Here is a 16,847-nt window from a genome sequence, read left to right on the forward strand (position 1 = left end):
TGGATTAGAGCAATGTTATGGCCCACTAGCCCTTGACTTACAAGGTCACCCACCATATTGGACCAGATTTGGGAGGCCCTCAAGAAGGTCTCTGTAACCAATACATGTCAGAGCATGTGTCGAGTTCTCGACAACAATCACCCAGACCTCAAAGACTTTCAGCTCTCCATTTTTTTATCCCCTCATCTGATCTCAAAGACTTAATTATATGGTTTAATTAAATCCAACTCTCCAGCTTTTTTATCCCCTCATCTGATCTCAAAGACTTTCATCAATCTCCCATTTTCCATTCATTCACACTTGAGCATTCGTCGAGTTCTCGACAACAATCACCCAGACCATCACCGCCCCATGACCACCACGATTGCGCCGCCCTCAAGCTCTTGTTGAAGTCGCTGGACCGTCAAATCTCGACCGTTGACCACCCAATATGGTCTGACTCCGCCGATTTCGCGGCATTCTTGACTCGATCTACTACATCATTGCCACGATCCAAGACTAGGATAGACTCTCATGGTCGCCGACTAGTTCGTCGGCATTGCGCATGTGGGATAAACTCCCTAACTCGTCTTCTCCTCTCTCACTGACTCGTTTTTTTTGGGTTTTTTATGGTTATGATTTTGTGTTGGTTGGGTTTTTTTTTTTGTGGTTCTGATTTTTCGCCTTCTCCTCTCTCCCAGATGACTAAGGAAGACAGCTTGAACGGTCTGAGCTGCATCTGGGTTGTTGCGGGGGAAACGGGTTCGACGACTGAGGAAGACGACTTGAACGATGTCGTACCCTTCTGTGTTGATGAAAAAAAAATGTAATAGGAACCGTAGACCCGCCCCGAACCGGCCGATTTGAAACGGGCCGGGTTAAGTCCGATTCTAAAACTCTAAAGCTCTCTACCTGGCCCGGCCCGCCCCGTTACATTTTAAAACGGGTAGGTCCGGTTCCTTCAAATTTGGGCCCGGCTCGGCCCGTGCCCAGCCCTAGTTTTTAGTATGTCAGAAACATAGACTATTACATCAAATGTCATAATATAAGGGTTGAATACCTGTATTATAACACTTGGCGTACCGAACGGTGTTCCTATCACATTGAAACTTTTCTCCATTAACCAAACCATAAATTAAATAGTATATGACATGGTATGCGGAGACCTAACCTATTGAAGCATTAGGTAGCTAATTAATTTGATTAAATTTCCATTTGTTTTACGAACGATAACATTAGTGGGTTAAATTGTGGAATTTTATAAGGAAGGGGGTTAATTAGGCATGCCAACATAAAAAATATGCGCATAAAACTCGATTAGATAGCTTCGATAGATTATACTAGTATATGCCCACACACAAAGTGTGTGTGAAATTTTTATTTTTTATTTTTAAAATTGAATGAGAGAGAAAGAGAGTGAGAGAGAAGGTGGAAGTTGGGAGAGAGGAAATGAGTTGATGCTTAAATTAAAAACAGAAAAAAAAATTTAACTTTTTTGTTGTGATAGAAAACTAAATAGTCTTTGACCCGCTTTTAGTTGACAACTAGAGTTCTATTAATATGTATATGTATGTATGTTTTACGTTCACCAAGAGATAGTTTTATCTTTAATATTTATTTTAAACGAAATCTCAGTAGTTTAGATTTTGGGAGGCTCTGTATATAGATAAAGCAAAACCTATCTCGAAGTATTGGATTTAAGCAACATCTTATCTGATGGTATAATAATATCACAATAGTAGCAATAAAAATTTAGGATAAATGTTAAGGACATTTTATATAATGAGATTCTCTATGGTCTCTCTGTCACTTCACAATTTAATATTAATTATCATGTTAACATTTTATAAAACATTGTACTAAGAACATAAAATGACAAACAATATGATTCTCAATAAAAATTCATTAAACAGCATAAAATGGCTAACATTATAAAATATTACCTCAAGTAGATAATATTGTTTGTTAAAAAAATATTAATAAATAAAAATTTGTCAATTGCAATTGAATGAATGTAAACATAATAATGATCTAGGAGTGCAATACGAGAGCACATGCTTTTGTTATGGTAAATGTAATTAACATACGTCATATGACATTATACCAGTAGAGAAATACTTGTAAAAACAGCTTATCTTTATTCATATAATAACATATGGTGTTTTAGGAACATTAAAAAATATCTCTATCTAGAAGAACAAAAAAATTGGTTCTCTTTTTTTCCAAAGAAAAAAGTTGTTGTAGAGTCAAAGTATAGCGTAAAATCAAAACCAGAGCAACATGTAAAGCGTGCAGCTTTCATGTTTATAAAAGTAACAGAGAAACCTCGAAACTTCGTACTTCCATTTTCCACTACCAAACCAAAAGCCAAGGTAGGCAGCCACCTCCAATTTCTTCAGGGCCGCACACGCGTCCCTGCAACAACCACATACGCAAATGGAGACGCCACTGCTTCACGCAGTGAGCGCCGGCGGGTTCCATGACTACGAGCCGGTGAGGAGCTTCAAGGATGCTCGGTCGGTGGCGTGGAATGAAACCAAGAAGCTGTGGAAGATTGCAGGGCCCATCGCCTTCACGATCATCTGCAACTTTGGCACCAACACTGCTTCCGCCATGTTTGTCGGCCATCTCGGAAACCTAGAGCTCTCCGCCGTCTCCATCTCTCTCTCCGTCATCAGCACCTTCTCATTCGGTTTCATGGTAATTTCCTTTTCATAATTTTCAGCTTTCATATATATATATATAAATTTTAAATTCGGTATTCGATTTTAAATTAATTTAATTTACGGGGAATTTGGAGGTGGCTGCCTACCGCAATTTACGGGTGTCGTTTTATGTTTTTAAACTTTTATTTCAGAAAAAAAACAAAAAAGAAGGATAGATCTTTTTAAGATTTATGATATATTTTTATATGTGTTTCTGGTTGAAATTTCTAACTGCCCGCGTTTTTTTATCTGTTTAATTTTAGGGGTGTGCTATCCACAAACTTCATTTTACTTCTCACACATTCCTTGATAATTTATGTTCGTTGAACTTCTTCAATTCATCTGATCCATCGATCGAAAATTAAAAGAATGTGTGAGAAGTAAAAAAGAATATGTGGATATCACACCCCTAATTTTAACTTGACCCTTTGCTTTTGCATTTTTCTGCATTACTTTTCTTCCTTTCTTAAATACTGTTCGGTACGTTGTTTCTTTTTCAATGTCAAAATTATTTAATCATTATCTAGTAATAATTTTATCATATATTAAATATAAAACATAGTTTCCCTAGTATTTTTCATATATATTTTGTTGGTATTTCTTACTTAAATTTAAGTATCTCGTATTCTTTTCACAGTTGAGAAAATCTTGTAAAAGATGAAAGGTTGTGTGCGTGAGAGTGAGAGGAAAATATATGATACAAAACTGGGTAAATCAATTTCTTTGAAAAAAATATAATTCAACGGTTTTATATTTAAATATCATAAAATCTAGTTAAATTATTTTTTAATATGTAAATTTAATTAAAAGGGTAATCTTGTTCATTTCCGTGAAACAAGAAAATGAAAGTGATAATATTAAGGAGGCTAAAATTATAGATATTTAATGACATGATAGTTGATGATTGGTTTGATAAATGTGTCCATTTTTTATTGTCAACACATTATTTAGTTTATATATTTTATCTACAAATTTAGTCTCACTAGTATTACGCAAATTGAGGCATCTTCTTTATCATTACCGAAAAAAGAAAGAAAACGTAGTCTTTCCTCCCTTCTCATATCTTATCATTTCATTGTACTGTTGTTTCTAACTGCGTAAACAAAAGTGATTGTCGCACTCCTTGTTTTCTCGAGAGATATAAACAAAGAGAGGAGTGTAAAACAAAAAAAACGGAAGTGTGAAAATCACTACTCAGAGAAACTTCATTATGCATCAAGCGTAATTGCAAAATGTATACATGTTCACACCGGCTAATGCATATTATGTACAAATATTTGTAGCTTGGCATGGGGAGTGCATTAGAGACGCTTTGTGGCCAAGCTTTCGGGGCCGGACGTGTGCACATGCTCGGCGTTTACATGCAAAGATCATGGATCATTCTGTTCACGAGCTGTGTTATCCTCACGCCAATCTATGTCTTCTCCGGCCCGATTTTAAAGCTTCTTGGGCAGGAAGATGACGTGGCTAATCTTGCCGGAACATTCACTAGATATTGCATACCGCAGTTGTTCTCGCTTGCCTTCAACTTCCCTGCCCAGAAGTTCCTTCAGTCTCAAAGCAAAGTTCTCGTGCTTATGTGGATTGGATTCATCGCGCTTGTTGTACACATTGGATGGCTTTTTCTATTCATTTACGTGTTCGATTGGGGTATATATGGTGTAGGCATTGCGTTTAGCATGACAGGTTGGGAAACTGTGATTGCTCAAAATATTTATATAATGAACTGGTGCAAGGAAGGGTGGACAGGGTTTTCTTGGTTGGCGTTCAAAGACATATGGGCGTTTGTCCGGCTATCACTTGAGTCGGCCGTGATGCTTTGCCTGGAGGTTTGGTATATGATGAGTATAACTCTTGTTACAGGCCACCTTAGTAATGCCGTGCTTTCTATTGATTCGCTCACTATTTGGTAAGGCCACAACTTGCCCTCATCAGTTTTTACCTAGGGTTGTCGTTCATTTCTCCACTCGAATTCGGATACTTTACTCAGTTTTTTTACTTGATCAATTGATGTTTCAGCTTAAATTTCAACGGTTTGGAAGCAATGTTGTTCATTGGCATCAATGCTGCTATAAGGTAAGTGCCCAAGATTCATATGTGCAATCTTGTAACACAAGATACACTTTTGAGGCATTAATTAAGGATGTTCTGGACCTGATTTTAATTTGTGTCTCGCGTGTCTTCAGCGTTCGAGTCTCCAACGAACTTGGAATGGGACGTCCAAGAGCAGCTAAATACTCAGTCTACGTGACGGTTGGTCAGTCTCTGCTCTTCGGAATCATTTGCATGATTGTGATCTTGATATCCAAAGACTACTTTGCTGTCCTGTTCACAAGCAGCAAGGAATTGCAACGTTCTGTTTCCAATCTAGCAGTTCTTCTCGGAGTGACTATGATTCTCAATAGCGTCCAACCAGTTATTTCGGGTAACAATTGAGTTACTTAGAACCTGTTTGATAACCATTTTAGACTTCAGTTTTTAGTTTTACAAAAATTAATTAATTAAGAATTGAAAACAAAATGGTTATCAAACGGTCTCTTAGCCTTTTTCCGCAGTCCACCACATATTTTCAACTCCATCTCTGACTCCTTCCCCTTGTAATCCTTTGTTCCGGATTCATGCTTTCAGGCGTTGCCATCGGAGGCGGATGGCAGGGACTGGTGGCTTTTATAAACTTGGGTTCTTACTACATCTTCGGGCTTCCACTCGGTATCGTTCTTGGCTATGTAGCAAATTGGGGAGTGAAGGTAAAACATTTTGGTTTCAATTCCACTGCTAAATGTTGTAATCTGACCGGTTCTCTGGCTATTCGAACCCTAGCTAGCTCGGGTTTTTTTTCCCTCGAATGTCTTCGGTAATCATAGTCCCAAAATCTGTTCACCATTGTAGGGAATTTGGGGAGGCATGATATGCGGGACTGCTCTTCAAACATTGGTGCTTGTGATTGTACTTTACAGAACCAACTGGACTAAGGAGGTAAGTTCAATTCTCTCACAGGCATCTATACTGAGTCCGTGTTCTGAGATTGCTAAGCAGAAGGGTTTAAAAGCACTTTCTGACATCGCTTCTAGATTGTAGAAGCGTTTTTCTAGAAAAGCACCTGAATTCTTAATAAAAAGTTCGATGTGGTTCTAACAATTTATTTTTTTTTTTTATAGAAATGCTTATACTAAATCGTAACTTTTCGTGGCAGGTTGAACAAACAACGGACCGGATGAAGAAGTGGGCCGGGCAGGACTACGGCAACGAGAAGATAGATGCTGTTAGTGTATAAAGAAATTCATATCATGGTTTCTCCTGAGCGCCTAAAATCTCCTAATTAAGCCCCTTTGCTTACTTGTAACTTTTTGTGTTGGAATTTTCAAACCAAACATGGTAACTTGCTAGGCAGGAAATTATTTGCCAACGGTAAAGATTTTTTTACCTGTCAATTGTGAGTTGAAGAAGTTAATCTGAATTCCCATAAAATTTTAAGGGTTCTATTTTTCTGTCTTTCCATCATCAATATTATCTGTATACTTAAACCCAGTTCAAAAACAGTGTTCACTTCACCAAAAGTGAAATGACGAGGGCCCTCAGCAAGCTCCTTATACCCATTCTTTCTCCTTCTTGGCACAATAAAATGACGCCCTTGTCCATGCTGCCCACGCATGGATCATCTTCGAAGGCTCTGCTTCGACTCCATCTTCTCGACTTTTCCTTCCGTGATTTTGCGGGACTTGTTGGAGGGGATTAGACCATCGATGAGATCCAAGGGTGGAGATTGGGATGAGAAAAGGTTGTATCTAAATTTGGGGTAAAGAAAAGTTGTTTTAAAAGTTAGTATCATTTGAAGGTATTTCAAGTATGAATAGGGGTTTAAAAAGAATGTTTGTTTTGAAAAAACGATATGCTAAACTACTCTATACGACAAGAGAGTTCAAATTTCAAAGGTGGGTACACAGCGACGAACACATTACCCTGTCCTATGATAAAATAGTCGTAATTATAGCATCAATGCACCAAAACTCTTCTGTAAATAAATGAAAAAGTAATGAGAGGAAATTGACTACAAAAATCTAGCTTTCAGCCGTCTATTTGTAACTAAATAATTGCAGGCTTGCAGCTACCATACAGAAAAATCCAAAAGACAATTAGACAAATATTTTGTCGGTTCTGAATCTATAAATCCAAGCTTCAAAAAGCAATCTGACCAAAAATGAAAAAGACTTTTTTTCCTTTTTTTGGAAACAAAAATGAAAAAAGACTAATATGCTCGTATGGTAAATAAAATGAGTAAATTAGTATTAAAAAAACATACTTCAAGAGCTTAATTGGAAAAATTCGACCAAAAAAAGAGCTTAATTGGAAAAAAAATATTTCTTCGGTTATTCACTTGTTATGTTATGATTAATTTTAGTTGCACTCTTCTTTTGATACCCTTCTCCCATTAAAAAATAGGGAGGTTTTTTTTTCCATATGTTTAAAGTTCTTAAACTTCTTTCATTGCATCTCTACATACATGTTTGTCTCACTTTCTTGTTTTTTTTTTTTTTTCCTTAACCTTGTGTTGTAGCTCAATCTGTTTTGTAGGTTTATACTATTAGGTTCGACTTTAGAGGGGATAGGTTTCATGTCCCCCCTCTTTTCCTTGCATTTTTGTTTCTAAAATGGTAAGGTTTAAATCCCCTTCTCTTTTTCATGTATTTCTTATCTTTTTTTTATATATATATTATAAGGGATTAGGTTTATTTCCTCCTAGTTAGGTGTAACTTTTTTTCATTAAATAAAATTCCTTATGCACCATCTAGGTTTTTTAAAAACACATTAGTTTATATTATTATTAAGGTCAGCTAACAGCAAGGTCAGGATGGCCGAGTGGTCTAAGGCGCCAGACTCAAGTTCTGGTCCTCTAACGAGGGCGTGGGTTCAAATCCCACTTCTGACATTTCTTTTTCTTATCATTTTATTCTTCCCTTTTTTTGGCTTTGTGAGTGAAGGTTTCAAATTCTACCACTCTTCACTTTTATCGAACAAAAATAAAAGGGCTGTCGACATTACGAATATCAAAATGTAATTGTTTTAAGCATTAATGTAACCAAAAAAGTAGAGCGACAGCGGGAACAAGTCAAAGTGAACGAATTCGTAAGATAACTTTGGACCACCCTGTTTTGTTCTTGCATTCATGGCGGCGAAGTGCAGGATGCCGATGGCTTTTAGTCCATGGAGACATCTGATATGATATCTGCAGGTCCCTTGGTGCAAAATTCGAACGCTTCAAACCCAATCAATTAGTTGTGGACGTTAAAAACACGTCGACTTTGATTGGTTTTACGTAACGAACAATCGATTTAAGACTGCAGATCTTTGTAGTTTCTGAGTGAAAAGTACGTTGATTTCCGTATCGAACAAGCTTGAAATGTTTGACAACTGATTTGTCTTTCTCCTAGCAATTTTCACCGAGTCTCTGTTTTGACTCAACTAACAATCACTGTGTTGACCCAGCTAACATTCCAAGTAAACACCCACCAGTCCCCACCCCACAGGCCTCCTGTGATGCCGTGGAGTGCAAGAAACCTTGCGGTTGGAGATCTCGCACATGAGAAAGGGTTAGCGATTTTCACTCTCGTTTTGTCATTATTTGCTTTGTCCTTTTTTCTGTCAGTTGATTGCCCTTTCACCCGGCCCGGCTCTCTCCGCACAGAGTAGACAAGGATCCTAGCTAGGCAAGATTTTGAACTTGGTTTTGCAGCTGCTGGAAATCTGTATCCCGGAACATTCTCTTCATGATGTCGAAAAACAACACTTCGACTTTCTGCACTTCATCCCTTGTCTGCGGTTGAAAACAATCGCATATGCTTCTCAGTTCCAAGTTTCGGTTTCTAACCATGCGTTTTTATTCTTATCATTTGGATTAATTTAAGAGCAGAGATTCAAAGGGAAAACTTAGAAAAGAGAAGTAAATGTTACCGGGGAATAGAGCGGATACTGATCTGCTACGCATTTAAACGTTAACTGGACATCCGCCACAAAATCAAGAACTCCGTAATAGTCTCTTTGATCCAGCCGTTGATAAATTTTTTGAAAATTCAGGATATTAGTTCCGGATACATTCATCCTGTAAGCGGAGCTCACGATCTGCCTCCATGCGCTCAACGAAAAAGGCATGATTTCGTGGCCTTTTTCGTCTATCAGTCTCTTGATCATGTTAAGTGCCTCCTGGCACTGTAACGCATGTATTCAAAATATAATAGTTTCACTAATTACATTTCATTTTTCACTTCTTCCAAACAATCTTTACTTCCGGAAGTATGATGTAGATGCAAATAAGGCATAAACTGAAAATGAACAATAATCGATTTCTAACAAGAACGAAAACACGAGAGACCATTTATGGAGGATTTTACAATCAGATAAACACCTGGAAATGTTCCAATTTGGACACCAAGAAATCCAGATAGTAAATCACAAAGAAATAGAGTTGTAGAGCATCAAAATAATCCATTTAAAGAGAGATTCAAGAAGAATTAGTCCTCCAGCCAAATCAACGTACCTTCATTTGTATAGTGTGAGACATCTTTGCCCCGGAGGAAGCAGGCCTGTTTGTGTTTAGAACACTGCGTTCTGCAGAATATTCAACGGCAACAGTTGCAGCACCCATCACATTTCCTAATGCTCTATTCAAACTCAGAGGCTCTGGAATAACACCATCATTTTGGCCACCTTCACGGTAAAGTAACCACTTTCCAGATTGTTGATAGTCCCTGCGAGAGTCATGTTGGACAGGCATTTGGCTTTCCCCTCTGTCGCAAGACTGACAGAAACAGAAGAAGCTATATTAGAAAACTTATAACATTCAATTCAATGACAGGGTTTAATGTCCGAATGTGGATCATCACCAACATTCACATTCAAATCTGGTTGCCAGCCTGTAATCTTTACAGCATTTGCTCTCCTCCTGGTAAACACTTCCCTTCTCTGTCCAACCAACATATCCTCCATATTCCCATTCAAACCATGTAGCTTGCCCGTAAAGTTTCCAACATTCTTTAGCCTTTTCCTGCCACACATATGCGCTTCCCTCCCTTCTGCGGACAGCAGATCATCCATAGTGTCGTGCAAAGATAAGTTACTTGATAAGGAGGAGGAGCCAGAATCTCCAATATTAAAGGGGGTATCGAAGATTGGCCCGTTTGTTTCTCTAGGTACATTGAGGTCAATTTGTTCTGCTCCTGCAGGGTCTTCAAGTAGGCTCTGCAATGTAGCAAAGGTATCCCGAAGGGATTGCAAATTTGTATCCATCTCAGTCAGTAAGAACTAGTTGGTAATGTGCCCCCAAGACTGAAACAGCAAGAAAGTAAAACTATACACAACTTCATGCAAGAGATTCAAAAAGTGGGTTCAGTTATCGACTTAGACAAACCATGCGCAAGCGTGAGATAAAATCAAGCAATAAAAGCTCCTAGATTCACAGGGATATAGAATAGCACGTAAGTTACAATACATAACTCGTAAGAGAGAAAAGTAGTACCCAAAAACAAATTTCGGGATACTCTTTCAAGATTTTCGAGGAAGTAGGGGCGGAACTCTAGCTACAAACTCGTTTTCATAATCAATTTTCTAAATATGATTTACCAAGAATGAACTCACCCATCAAATTACTCTTTAAATGCCGGAATCTGGCTGTCAAACCTGTCGGCCTCCTGCCCTAGCAAGTGAGTCGAAACTCAAAAAGGCATCGCATATCATAGAAGTTAATCTAATCATTCAGACACCATAATCAAATGACTAGCTTAATGAAAAATCTAATGTATTCATTTTGTAATTAATATCAGACCGATAAGGTAGATAAAAACTCGTAAATTCCTTTACTCACCTCAAATGACTTGAGAATTCGACCTCTTCATCGATTCAAATTCAATAGGAATTGCAGATCCATTCTCGATTTGTGTCCAGGACTTAAAACTCTATGGATCAAACACACAATATTCCCCACCCCCACCCCCCCCCCCCCCCCCCAACCCTTCCCCTCTCTTACAAGATGCCCTACGTACTCACCCTGATCCAGATTGAAGCTTATCTTGCTTCAGTTCAACCTCAACACACAATATTCCCCACCACCCCCCCCCCCCCCCCCCAACCCTCTCTCTTACAAGATGCGCTATGTACTCAGCCTGATCCAGATTGAAGCTTATCTTGCATTCACCTTTTCAACGAGGACTTGACATCTACTAACGCACATGACATCTTGCAGATTCTTCCCGTGCTTTATTCTCAACCGTATGCACAACTTAAACGGGTACAAAATGTTTTCCCGTCAAGAGATAAAATGTAATAAAGACGGTGAATATATCCAACACGAACAGATAATTGTTCGGAAAAAAAAAAGAGGGGCATCGGGTGGAGACACGGTTCAGTAGTTTGTTTCGCAGTATAGACTATAAAACTGATCATGTCATGCTATGAACCGAGGTACAGCACTCGAAAGAAGGCTCAAGAAAGAGGCTGAGAAACCAGACCTGGCATCCCTACGAGTATGCAGCCGGAGCAACAGCCGCAGAAAGAGCTGAGAAAGCAGGCCTGGCATCCCTACGAGTATGCAACCGGAGCAACAGCCGCAGTGACGCAATCACGCGAAACTCTGCAGTTGCAGTTGCAATCTGCAAGGGTTTAACCTTCACGTCCTAAAAACTCATTTGAATCGAATGCCAACCAAAGCTTTGCTTCGAGGTCGACTCGATCTCACAATTAGGTGTACTTGTTGTTCTGCTCTGTTCAAGTTTTTTTTTTTTTCTCTTCAACAATTGTGAACTTTAAAAGGGAATGAAATGCACTAAATAATCAAAACGAAATTAAACTCTTATATAAAAACAAAAATGTCTACAACGTTTCACCGGTTCAGAACCACTACATAGAAGGACAACTCGAACCAGCAACCGGGTAAAATAAAAGGGAAGAACACCATCACGTTTACATTTCTAAAACTTATAATTAGATCATTCTTCCTCCTCAAGAAAGGCAGATCATGGATAGGATGCAAGAAAGGCAGATCATGGATAGGATGCTGGACAATTTCTAGGCATCACCAGCTTTCGACTTCTTTGGCATACGATAGCCTCCAACCACGCAAGCATGGTCGCGCTCAAAAGGTTCAAGTGTGACTTGTTCTGCAGGCTTAAACTGCTCTGCCTGAAGCTTCTTGACCTCTGATTGGAACACTGCTTCCGCAGGTGACGTTGAATCAATGCAATTGGCCTGAAAAACAGATTTTAGTTACCAAACCATGAGCGGGCCAAAAGGAAAATTTCCAACCATCTAATTTACGCCACAAGCAAAAGGGACCTCATGTCTTATAAGGTCTACCCTAAATTCTGAAAACAAACCTTGATTGAGATAACAAAGTGGCCTCCAGCTTTCAGAAAATATGATGCATTCAATGCAACAATCCTAGCCTGCAGAGATAATTTGACAGAGTGAACATGATTCAGAAGCAATTAACATTTGAAAGGCTAATTATGGCCATGCCTTCAAGGACTTCTGCCAAATACACCAACGCCAACACAGTCGGAAACACTGGTGGTAAGGCTACCAGCAACACCAGAGAATGAAAGAGTAGAGGAGAAAAGGGGAGAGGTGAGGTGAAATCATTAGGAAAAAAAAACTGAACTACAAAAATCAAATATGTAGGAGCATCAGAAACTCGGTCATCACCCATAATTGTCTTGAAGGGGAATCCGAGTTGTTCGTCACATGCTCAATATGTTGCAGGAAGGAAAAAACACAACTTTTAGAAATACAATTATGAAAAATGACACTACAGATAAAATTAGAAGAAGAAAAAAAAAACCAAATTATGACATCTGAAAGTTTTATTGCACAAAAAAATATCCAGTATAGAGAACCAGAATCAGAACGAGTAGAACAAAAGACATTAGAACTTGAAAGAATGAATAAGCATAAACAAATACTAACAGAATTTACGGAACAAGAGAAAATAACTAGTTTGATTTCAATACAGAACGATGTACGCATCAGAAACTCGAGTTCACATCATTCATGCTGTCGTGAAGGGGAATCCGAGTATATCTCATCATATGCGAAAGAATATAAAAAAATGACACAAAGTGGTTATGATTTTCAAATAACACAAATTCAAACTCGGGTAATCACTTTGAAAATCCTTGATATTTCATAACCCATAAGAAAAAGACTATTGGAAAAAAGAGATTCTTATACTAGCAAAGACATGAAGGGCAAGTAACAAACCTGATCAGGTTGTGCAACATCAGAGAATATCACATCAACCATGCCAACAAGCATACGGTATTTAGCTGGATGTCTGGCATCTTCAATAATGGGTATGACATTTGTGCGCTTCTTTGCCATATTTACCAAGTCTCGGCCACTTCTATGAGAGAACTCAACTGCATAGACAACGCCAGTCTACAAAAACAACAGGCAGTTTAGTTCTAAGAACCTATGCTCGGAGGGAAAAAAAGAGCTTGACGAACCAATATCAGAAAGAACACTTACAGGGCCAACAATGTCAGACACATGAGAGACTGTTGTACCAGAAGCAGCCCCGAGGTAGAGAACTTTAGCACCAGGTTTCTACATTAAACACACAGAAACAAAGAGATAAATAATCAAAGATGGTCAATAAAGATCAAACAAAAAGCAAGAAAACATGAAATCAAGACTTACAATCCATATATTATCAACGCCACCGAGAATGGCTGCAGCCAACTTGGAACGGAAAGGGTTCCAAATTCTATATTCAACCTTTGTTCCATCCTCATTCTGAAAGAAGAAAAACACATTAAGAAGGTGACTATTGACTATATTCACAAACCTCAATAATAAGAAATACAATAAAAATCACAAGCAATTAGTCTAGATACTTAATTAAACGGATACTTTTGCAGGTACAAACGCTTAAATCCTTGATTATACGGATACAGAGCAGATATTTTAATAAGTTCAGCAAATGGACGAAACACACCTGAACAGAAATCCTCTTCTCATTGTAGACAGCTTCACCGGGAACAAGATTCTTGGTAACAAGAGCATCTTCCTTACCCTTACCAATGAAAACACCTTCATGTCTGTGAGGCTCAACCACAACTTTGTTACCACCCTTCATTCCACCTCTCCCGCCACGTCCTCTTCCACGACCGCCTCCGCGATCACTACGACCACCACGGGGCTTAAAGCCACTACCACCTCTGTCAAAGCCTCTACCCCCGCCACCACCGGACCTACCTCCACTTCTTCCACCTCTGTCACCTCTGCCACCCCTGAATCCACCACTACCGCCACGACCTGCACAAAACACAACAACTTCTAAGGACTCCTTCCAAATCTAACAAAAATCTTAAACACAAAAAGTAAAACATAGAAAGTACCCATCAAATCGACGCAGAACAGTAAAGCACTGAAATTTCAAATTATTCTTTCGAAATCAAATTAACCAAAACACAAATTACATTAACTTCTGCTAAAACATCTAAACAACCTTAAACACAAAGTAAAAACAACACAGAAACTGCGCATAAAAACGAAGGTAAATAGTAAAGAACTAAACTTTCATGCGATTTTGTCCCAAAAAAATAAACCCAAGAACAAAAATCGACAATGTTTTCAGCAGAAAATGAAGAACAAAAATCAGAACATCCAGATATCCGAAAACCCAAATAAAAATACATACTTACATACAAGTTATAAAGAAACAAACGATAAATATTTAAGAGGGGGTAAATCTCTTTTTCTCCATTACCTCGAGGAGGAGCCATCGCTGCGAGTGTACAGAGAGCTGAGGGAAGGAACCTGGTTGCTAGGGTTTATCAAAAAGAGAGAGAAGAGGCGCGGTGAGTTTCCGTGAGAGCCTGAAGGCTCTTATATAATGTCTGCGTTTTAGGGTTTAGGGTTTTGGCGTTGGAAATTACCGTCCCTACTGTGCGGTAACTGCGGTAATTATTAAATGGCCCAAGCAATTTTTCGATATTAACTTTTGTTCGGCCCACGAATGGACTTGACTGTAAGCTTTTTCGTTCTGATGGGCCGAATACTGGTTTGGGCTGGGCAAAGATGGGGCCCAATTATTTGTAACATCCGGAAGGCTATCTGAGTCAATGTGAAGTCTTGAAGCATCTGGAAAATTCTCGACAGAACACATCGTATCCACCAAGTGCATCTGGATCATTTAATCCGTAAACTTTGATGAAAGAAATCTAAAGATGATATATTTCCCTCAACTTTGCCTCTGCTTAGTAAAAGTTTTATGATGCTACAGAGCATCTTATATTTCAAGTTTTTTTTTTAATTATTAAATCTTCTATTTTGTATATTTTAATTAAAAATTTAACAATTAAAGAGTATTATATATTTCGAAGTACCATATGAAATCCCAACTACTAAATGGATGTTTCAAGCCAATAACGTACGAACGTATATTTAATTTTGTTACATGACTATTTGGTATCGGTTTCTATTACGGAATTGGATCATCTCCGAGGTAATGCCTCGAGATTCTACTGACAGGACAACATAGACCGTTGAATTTTGATTCAACGACTACAAACAAGTGATCTATCTAAAGTTATAAGAATTATAGATGTTGAATTAAAATCCAACGATCCATAATGTCTGGTTAGTAGGATCCCGAGGCGTTGCCTCGGAGAGGATCCAATTCCTTCTATTACGATCACGGTCAAATCTAGTGGCATTAAATTCTTCCCCGGATAATTACTTAAACCTGCCCTCATTTTTTCGTTTACTAATATACCCTCCCACTATAAACGGTAATAACAATTCACAAGGGCAGAATGGTACTTTCGCATCTGAAATATTCTCCCCTTGTCGGCCTATAAATACGACCGTCCATTCCGATACGCAACCCGCAAAACATTCCGAAAAAACTCTTATCTCCGATCAATGGCGTCCGGTCACGAAGTCCAACTGAAGCTCACCTCCGCCCGCGACCTCAAGAACGTCAACTGGCGAAACGGCGCCTTGAAGCCCTACGCCGTCGTTTGGGTGGACCCCAATAACAAAAGCTCCACTCGCGTCGATGAGGAGGGCGACACGTCACCCTACTGGGACGAGACCCTCACCATCCACTTACCGGGCCCCGTTGACGGCGACACCACTCTCCACATCGACATCGTGCACGCCGGATCCGACCCGGATACCAAGCCCTTGATTGGGTCGGCCCGGCTCAAGCTCCGGGATGTCATCGATGACGTGGGCTTCGACGAGCCCACCAGCCGCACAATCCAGCTCAAGCGACCATCCGGTAGGCCCCAGGGGAAGGTTGACGTTAAGGTTACGATCAGGGAGCCGCGCTATCGTGCGCCGGAACCGTACAACGCTCCTCCTTATGGTGTCCCGCCGCCAGCTGGCTCTCGGGACTATACCGCTCCTCCAACGGCTTATGGGGCACCGTACGGCGTACCTGCACCTCCGCCGCCGCAAAATCCTTACTACACGGCTCCTCCGCCTTCTGGGTACCCGTATAACCAATACAGTGCTGCTCCCGCGCCGCCTTACGGTCAGCCCGCTCCCTACGGTCAGATGGGACAAGGGAGTTACGGACGGCCGGGGCAGGGCTACGGACAGGGGGCGTACGGACAGGAGGAGAAGAAGAGCAAGTTTGGGGGGATGGGGACGGGACTGGCGGTAGGTGCGGTGGCTGGGGCGGTGGGTGGGGTGGCATTGGCGGAGGGGTTTGATTACGTGGAGGACAAAATTGCGGATGACGTGGCTGAGAAAGTGGAGGATGATGTGTACGACGGCGACGACGGCGACGGCGATGACTTCTAGGTTGTTTTGTTGTTTTCCGATGTTTCGAGAGTCTCATTTAGACTTGATAGTTTAGGCGTGGCTTGCATGCAGGGCCATGCTTTTTAATTAATTGCATGTTTTTTTTTTTTTTTTTTTTGTTTGCATCGAGAAAAATGGAATGGAAATAATATGTGGTTTAAATTGAAATTATCTAAATCGAATGAGACATAAAGGTTGTCCAAATCGAAAATGCGTACGTTATCGACAAAATGTGCGTGAGAAGGTAAGCCGAGTGCGTCAGGATAATTGTGCCTTTTTTTAACATGCGTGTGAGAAACGTGTGATTGGATCACAGAATAAGTCGGAGCATCAGGATCATATGGGTGCGTTGTGCATATATGC

The 16,847-nt window shown here is 39.7% G+C and overlaps 4 protein-coding genes and 3 non-coding genes across 7 annotated transcripts; 3 read left to right on the forward strand and 4 right to left on the reverse strand.

The window, feature by feature from the left end:
- The first annotated feature begins 1,015 nt into the window (after positions 1-1,015).
- On the forward strand, positions 1,016-6,166 carry LOC137720436 (protein DETOXIFICATION 35). Its single transcript, XM_068459503.2, has 7 exons — positions 1,016-2,679; positions 3,968-4,593; positions 4,704-4,760; positions 4,871-5,109; positions 5,313-5,431; positions 5,574-5,660; positions 5,878-6,166. The coding sequence occupies exons 1-7, from the start codon at positions 2,416-2,418 to the stop codon at positions 5,956-5,958; spliced, it is 1,473 nt and encodes a 490-aa protein (XP_068315604.2). The 5' UTR covers positions 1,016-2,415; the 3' UTR covers positions 5,959-6,166.
- A 1,361-nt stretch (positions 6,167-7,527) lies between these two features.
- Positions 7,528-7,611, forward strand: TRNAL-CAA (transfer RNA leucine (anticodon CAA)). Its single transcript has one exon. It is a non-coding gene; the product is annotated as a tRNA-Leu (tRNA).
- A 114-nt stretch (positions 7,612-7,725) lies between these two features.
- Positions 7,726-10,650, reverse strand: LOC148698943 (chromatin remodeling ATPase BRAHMA-like). The gene is made up of 5 exons (XM_088691826.1): positions 10,540-10,650; positions 9,567-10,004; positions 9,217-9,477; positions 8,634-8,888; positions 7,726-8,496 (listed from the first exon to the last, which is right to left on the reverse strand). The coding sequence occupies exons 2-5, from the start codon at positions 9,963-9,965 to the stop codon at positions 8,386-8,388; spliced, it is 1,026 nt and encodes a 341-aa protein (XP_088547952.1). The 5' UTR covers positions 9,966-10,004; positions 10,540-10,650; the 3' UTR covers positions 7,726-8,385.
- An 851-nt stretch (positions 10,651-11,501) lies between these two features.
- Positions 11,502-14,590, reverse strand: LOC137720035 (rRNA 2'-O-methyltransferase fibrillarin 1). The gene is made up of 7 exons (XM_068459034.2): positions 14,440-14,590; positions 13,666-13,985; positions 13,368-13,463; positions 13,197-13,274; positions 12,930-13,106; positions 12,047-12,115; positions 11,502-11,918 (listed from the first exon to the last, which is right to left on the reverse strand). The coding sequence occupies exons 1-7, from the start codon at positions 14,453-14,455 to the stop codon at positions 11,739-11,741; spliced, it is 936 nt and encodes a 311-aa protein (XP_068315135.1). The 5' UTR covers positions 14,456-14,590; the 3' UTR covers positions 11,502-11,738.
- Positions 12,352-12,419, reverse strand: LOC137721618 (small nucleolar RNA snoR60). The gene has a single exon (XR_011066688.2). It is a non-coding gene; the product is annotated as a small nucleolar RNA snoR60 (small nucleolar RNA).
- LOC137721619 (small nucleolar RNA snoR60) lies at positions 12,691-12,763 on the reverse strand. The gene has a single exon (XR_011066689.2). It is a non-coding gene; the product is annotated as a small nucleolar RNA snoR60 (small nucleolar RNA).
- A 950-nt stretch (positions 14,591-15,540) lies between the features above and the next one.
- On the forward strand, positions 15,541-16,655 carry LOC137720807 (Calcium-dependent lipid-binding (CaLB domain) family protein). Its single transcript, XM_068459914.2, has one exon. It carries the CDS (start codon positions 15,597-15,599, stop codon positions 16,482-16,484), a length of 888 nt encoding a protein of 295 aa, XP_068316015.2. The 5' UTR covers positions 15,541-15,596; the 3' UTR covers positions 16,485-16,655.
- Positions 16,656-16,847: the final 192 nt, after the last annotated feature.

The sequence above is a fragment of the Pyrus communis genome, chromosome 1 (genome assembly GCF_041283825.1).
Source record: "Pyrus communis isolate YQ-2024b chromosome 1, ASM4128382v1, whole genome shotgun sequence".
In the NCBI taxonomy this organism is placed as follows: Eukaryota; Viridiplantae; Streptophyta; class Magnoliopsida; order Rosales; family Rosaceae; genus Pyrus; species Pyrus communis.

What these genes read in the sequence shown, in the direction of transcription:
- LOC137720436 (XM_068459503.2), top strand. Translation starts at nt 2,416, where the DNA reads ATGGAGACGCCACTGCTTCACGCAGTGAGCGCCGGCGGGTTCCATGAC. An exon ending in CCTTCTCATTCGGTTTCATG is followed by an intron (nt 2,680 to 3,967) that starts GTAATTTCCTTT and finishes AAATATTTGTAG; the next exon opens with CTTGGCATGGGGAGTGCATT. An exon ending in TAGCAAATTGGGGAGTGAAG is followed by an intron (nt 5,432 to 5,573) that starts GTAAAACATTTT and finishes TCACCATTGTAG; the next exon opens with GGAATTTGGGGAGGCATGAT.
- LOC148698943 (XM_088691826.1), bottom strand. Translation starts at nt 9,965, where the DNA reads ATGGATACAAATTTGCAATCCCTTCGGGATACCTTTGCTACATTGCAG. An exon ending in AACCAGATTTGAATGTGAAT is followed by an intron (nt 9,478 to 9,566) that starts GTTGGTGATGAT and finishes TGTTTCTGTCAG; the next exon opens with TCTTGCGACAGAGGGGAAAG. An exon ending in CTCACACTATACAAATGAAG is followed by an intron (nt 8,889 to 9,216) that starts GTACGTTGATTT and finishes CATGCGTTACAG; the next exon opens with TGCCAGGAGGCACTTAACAT.
- LOC137720035 (XM_068459034.2), bottom strand. An exon ending in ATGTTGCACAACCTGATCAG is followed by an intron (nt 12,116 to 12,929) that starts GTTTGTTACTTG and finishes TTATCTCTGCAG; the next exon opens with GCTAGGATTGTTGCATTGAA. An exon ending in ACTTTGTTATCTCAATCAAG is followed by an intron (nt 11,919 to 12,046) that starts GTTTGTTTTCAG and finishes TCTGTTTTTCAG; the next exon opens with GCCAATTGCATTGATTCAAC.
- LOC137720807 (XM_068459914.2), top strand. Translation starts at nt 15,597, where the DNA reads ATGGCGTCCGGTCACGAAGTCCAACTGAAGCTCACCTCCGCCCGCGAC.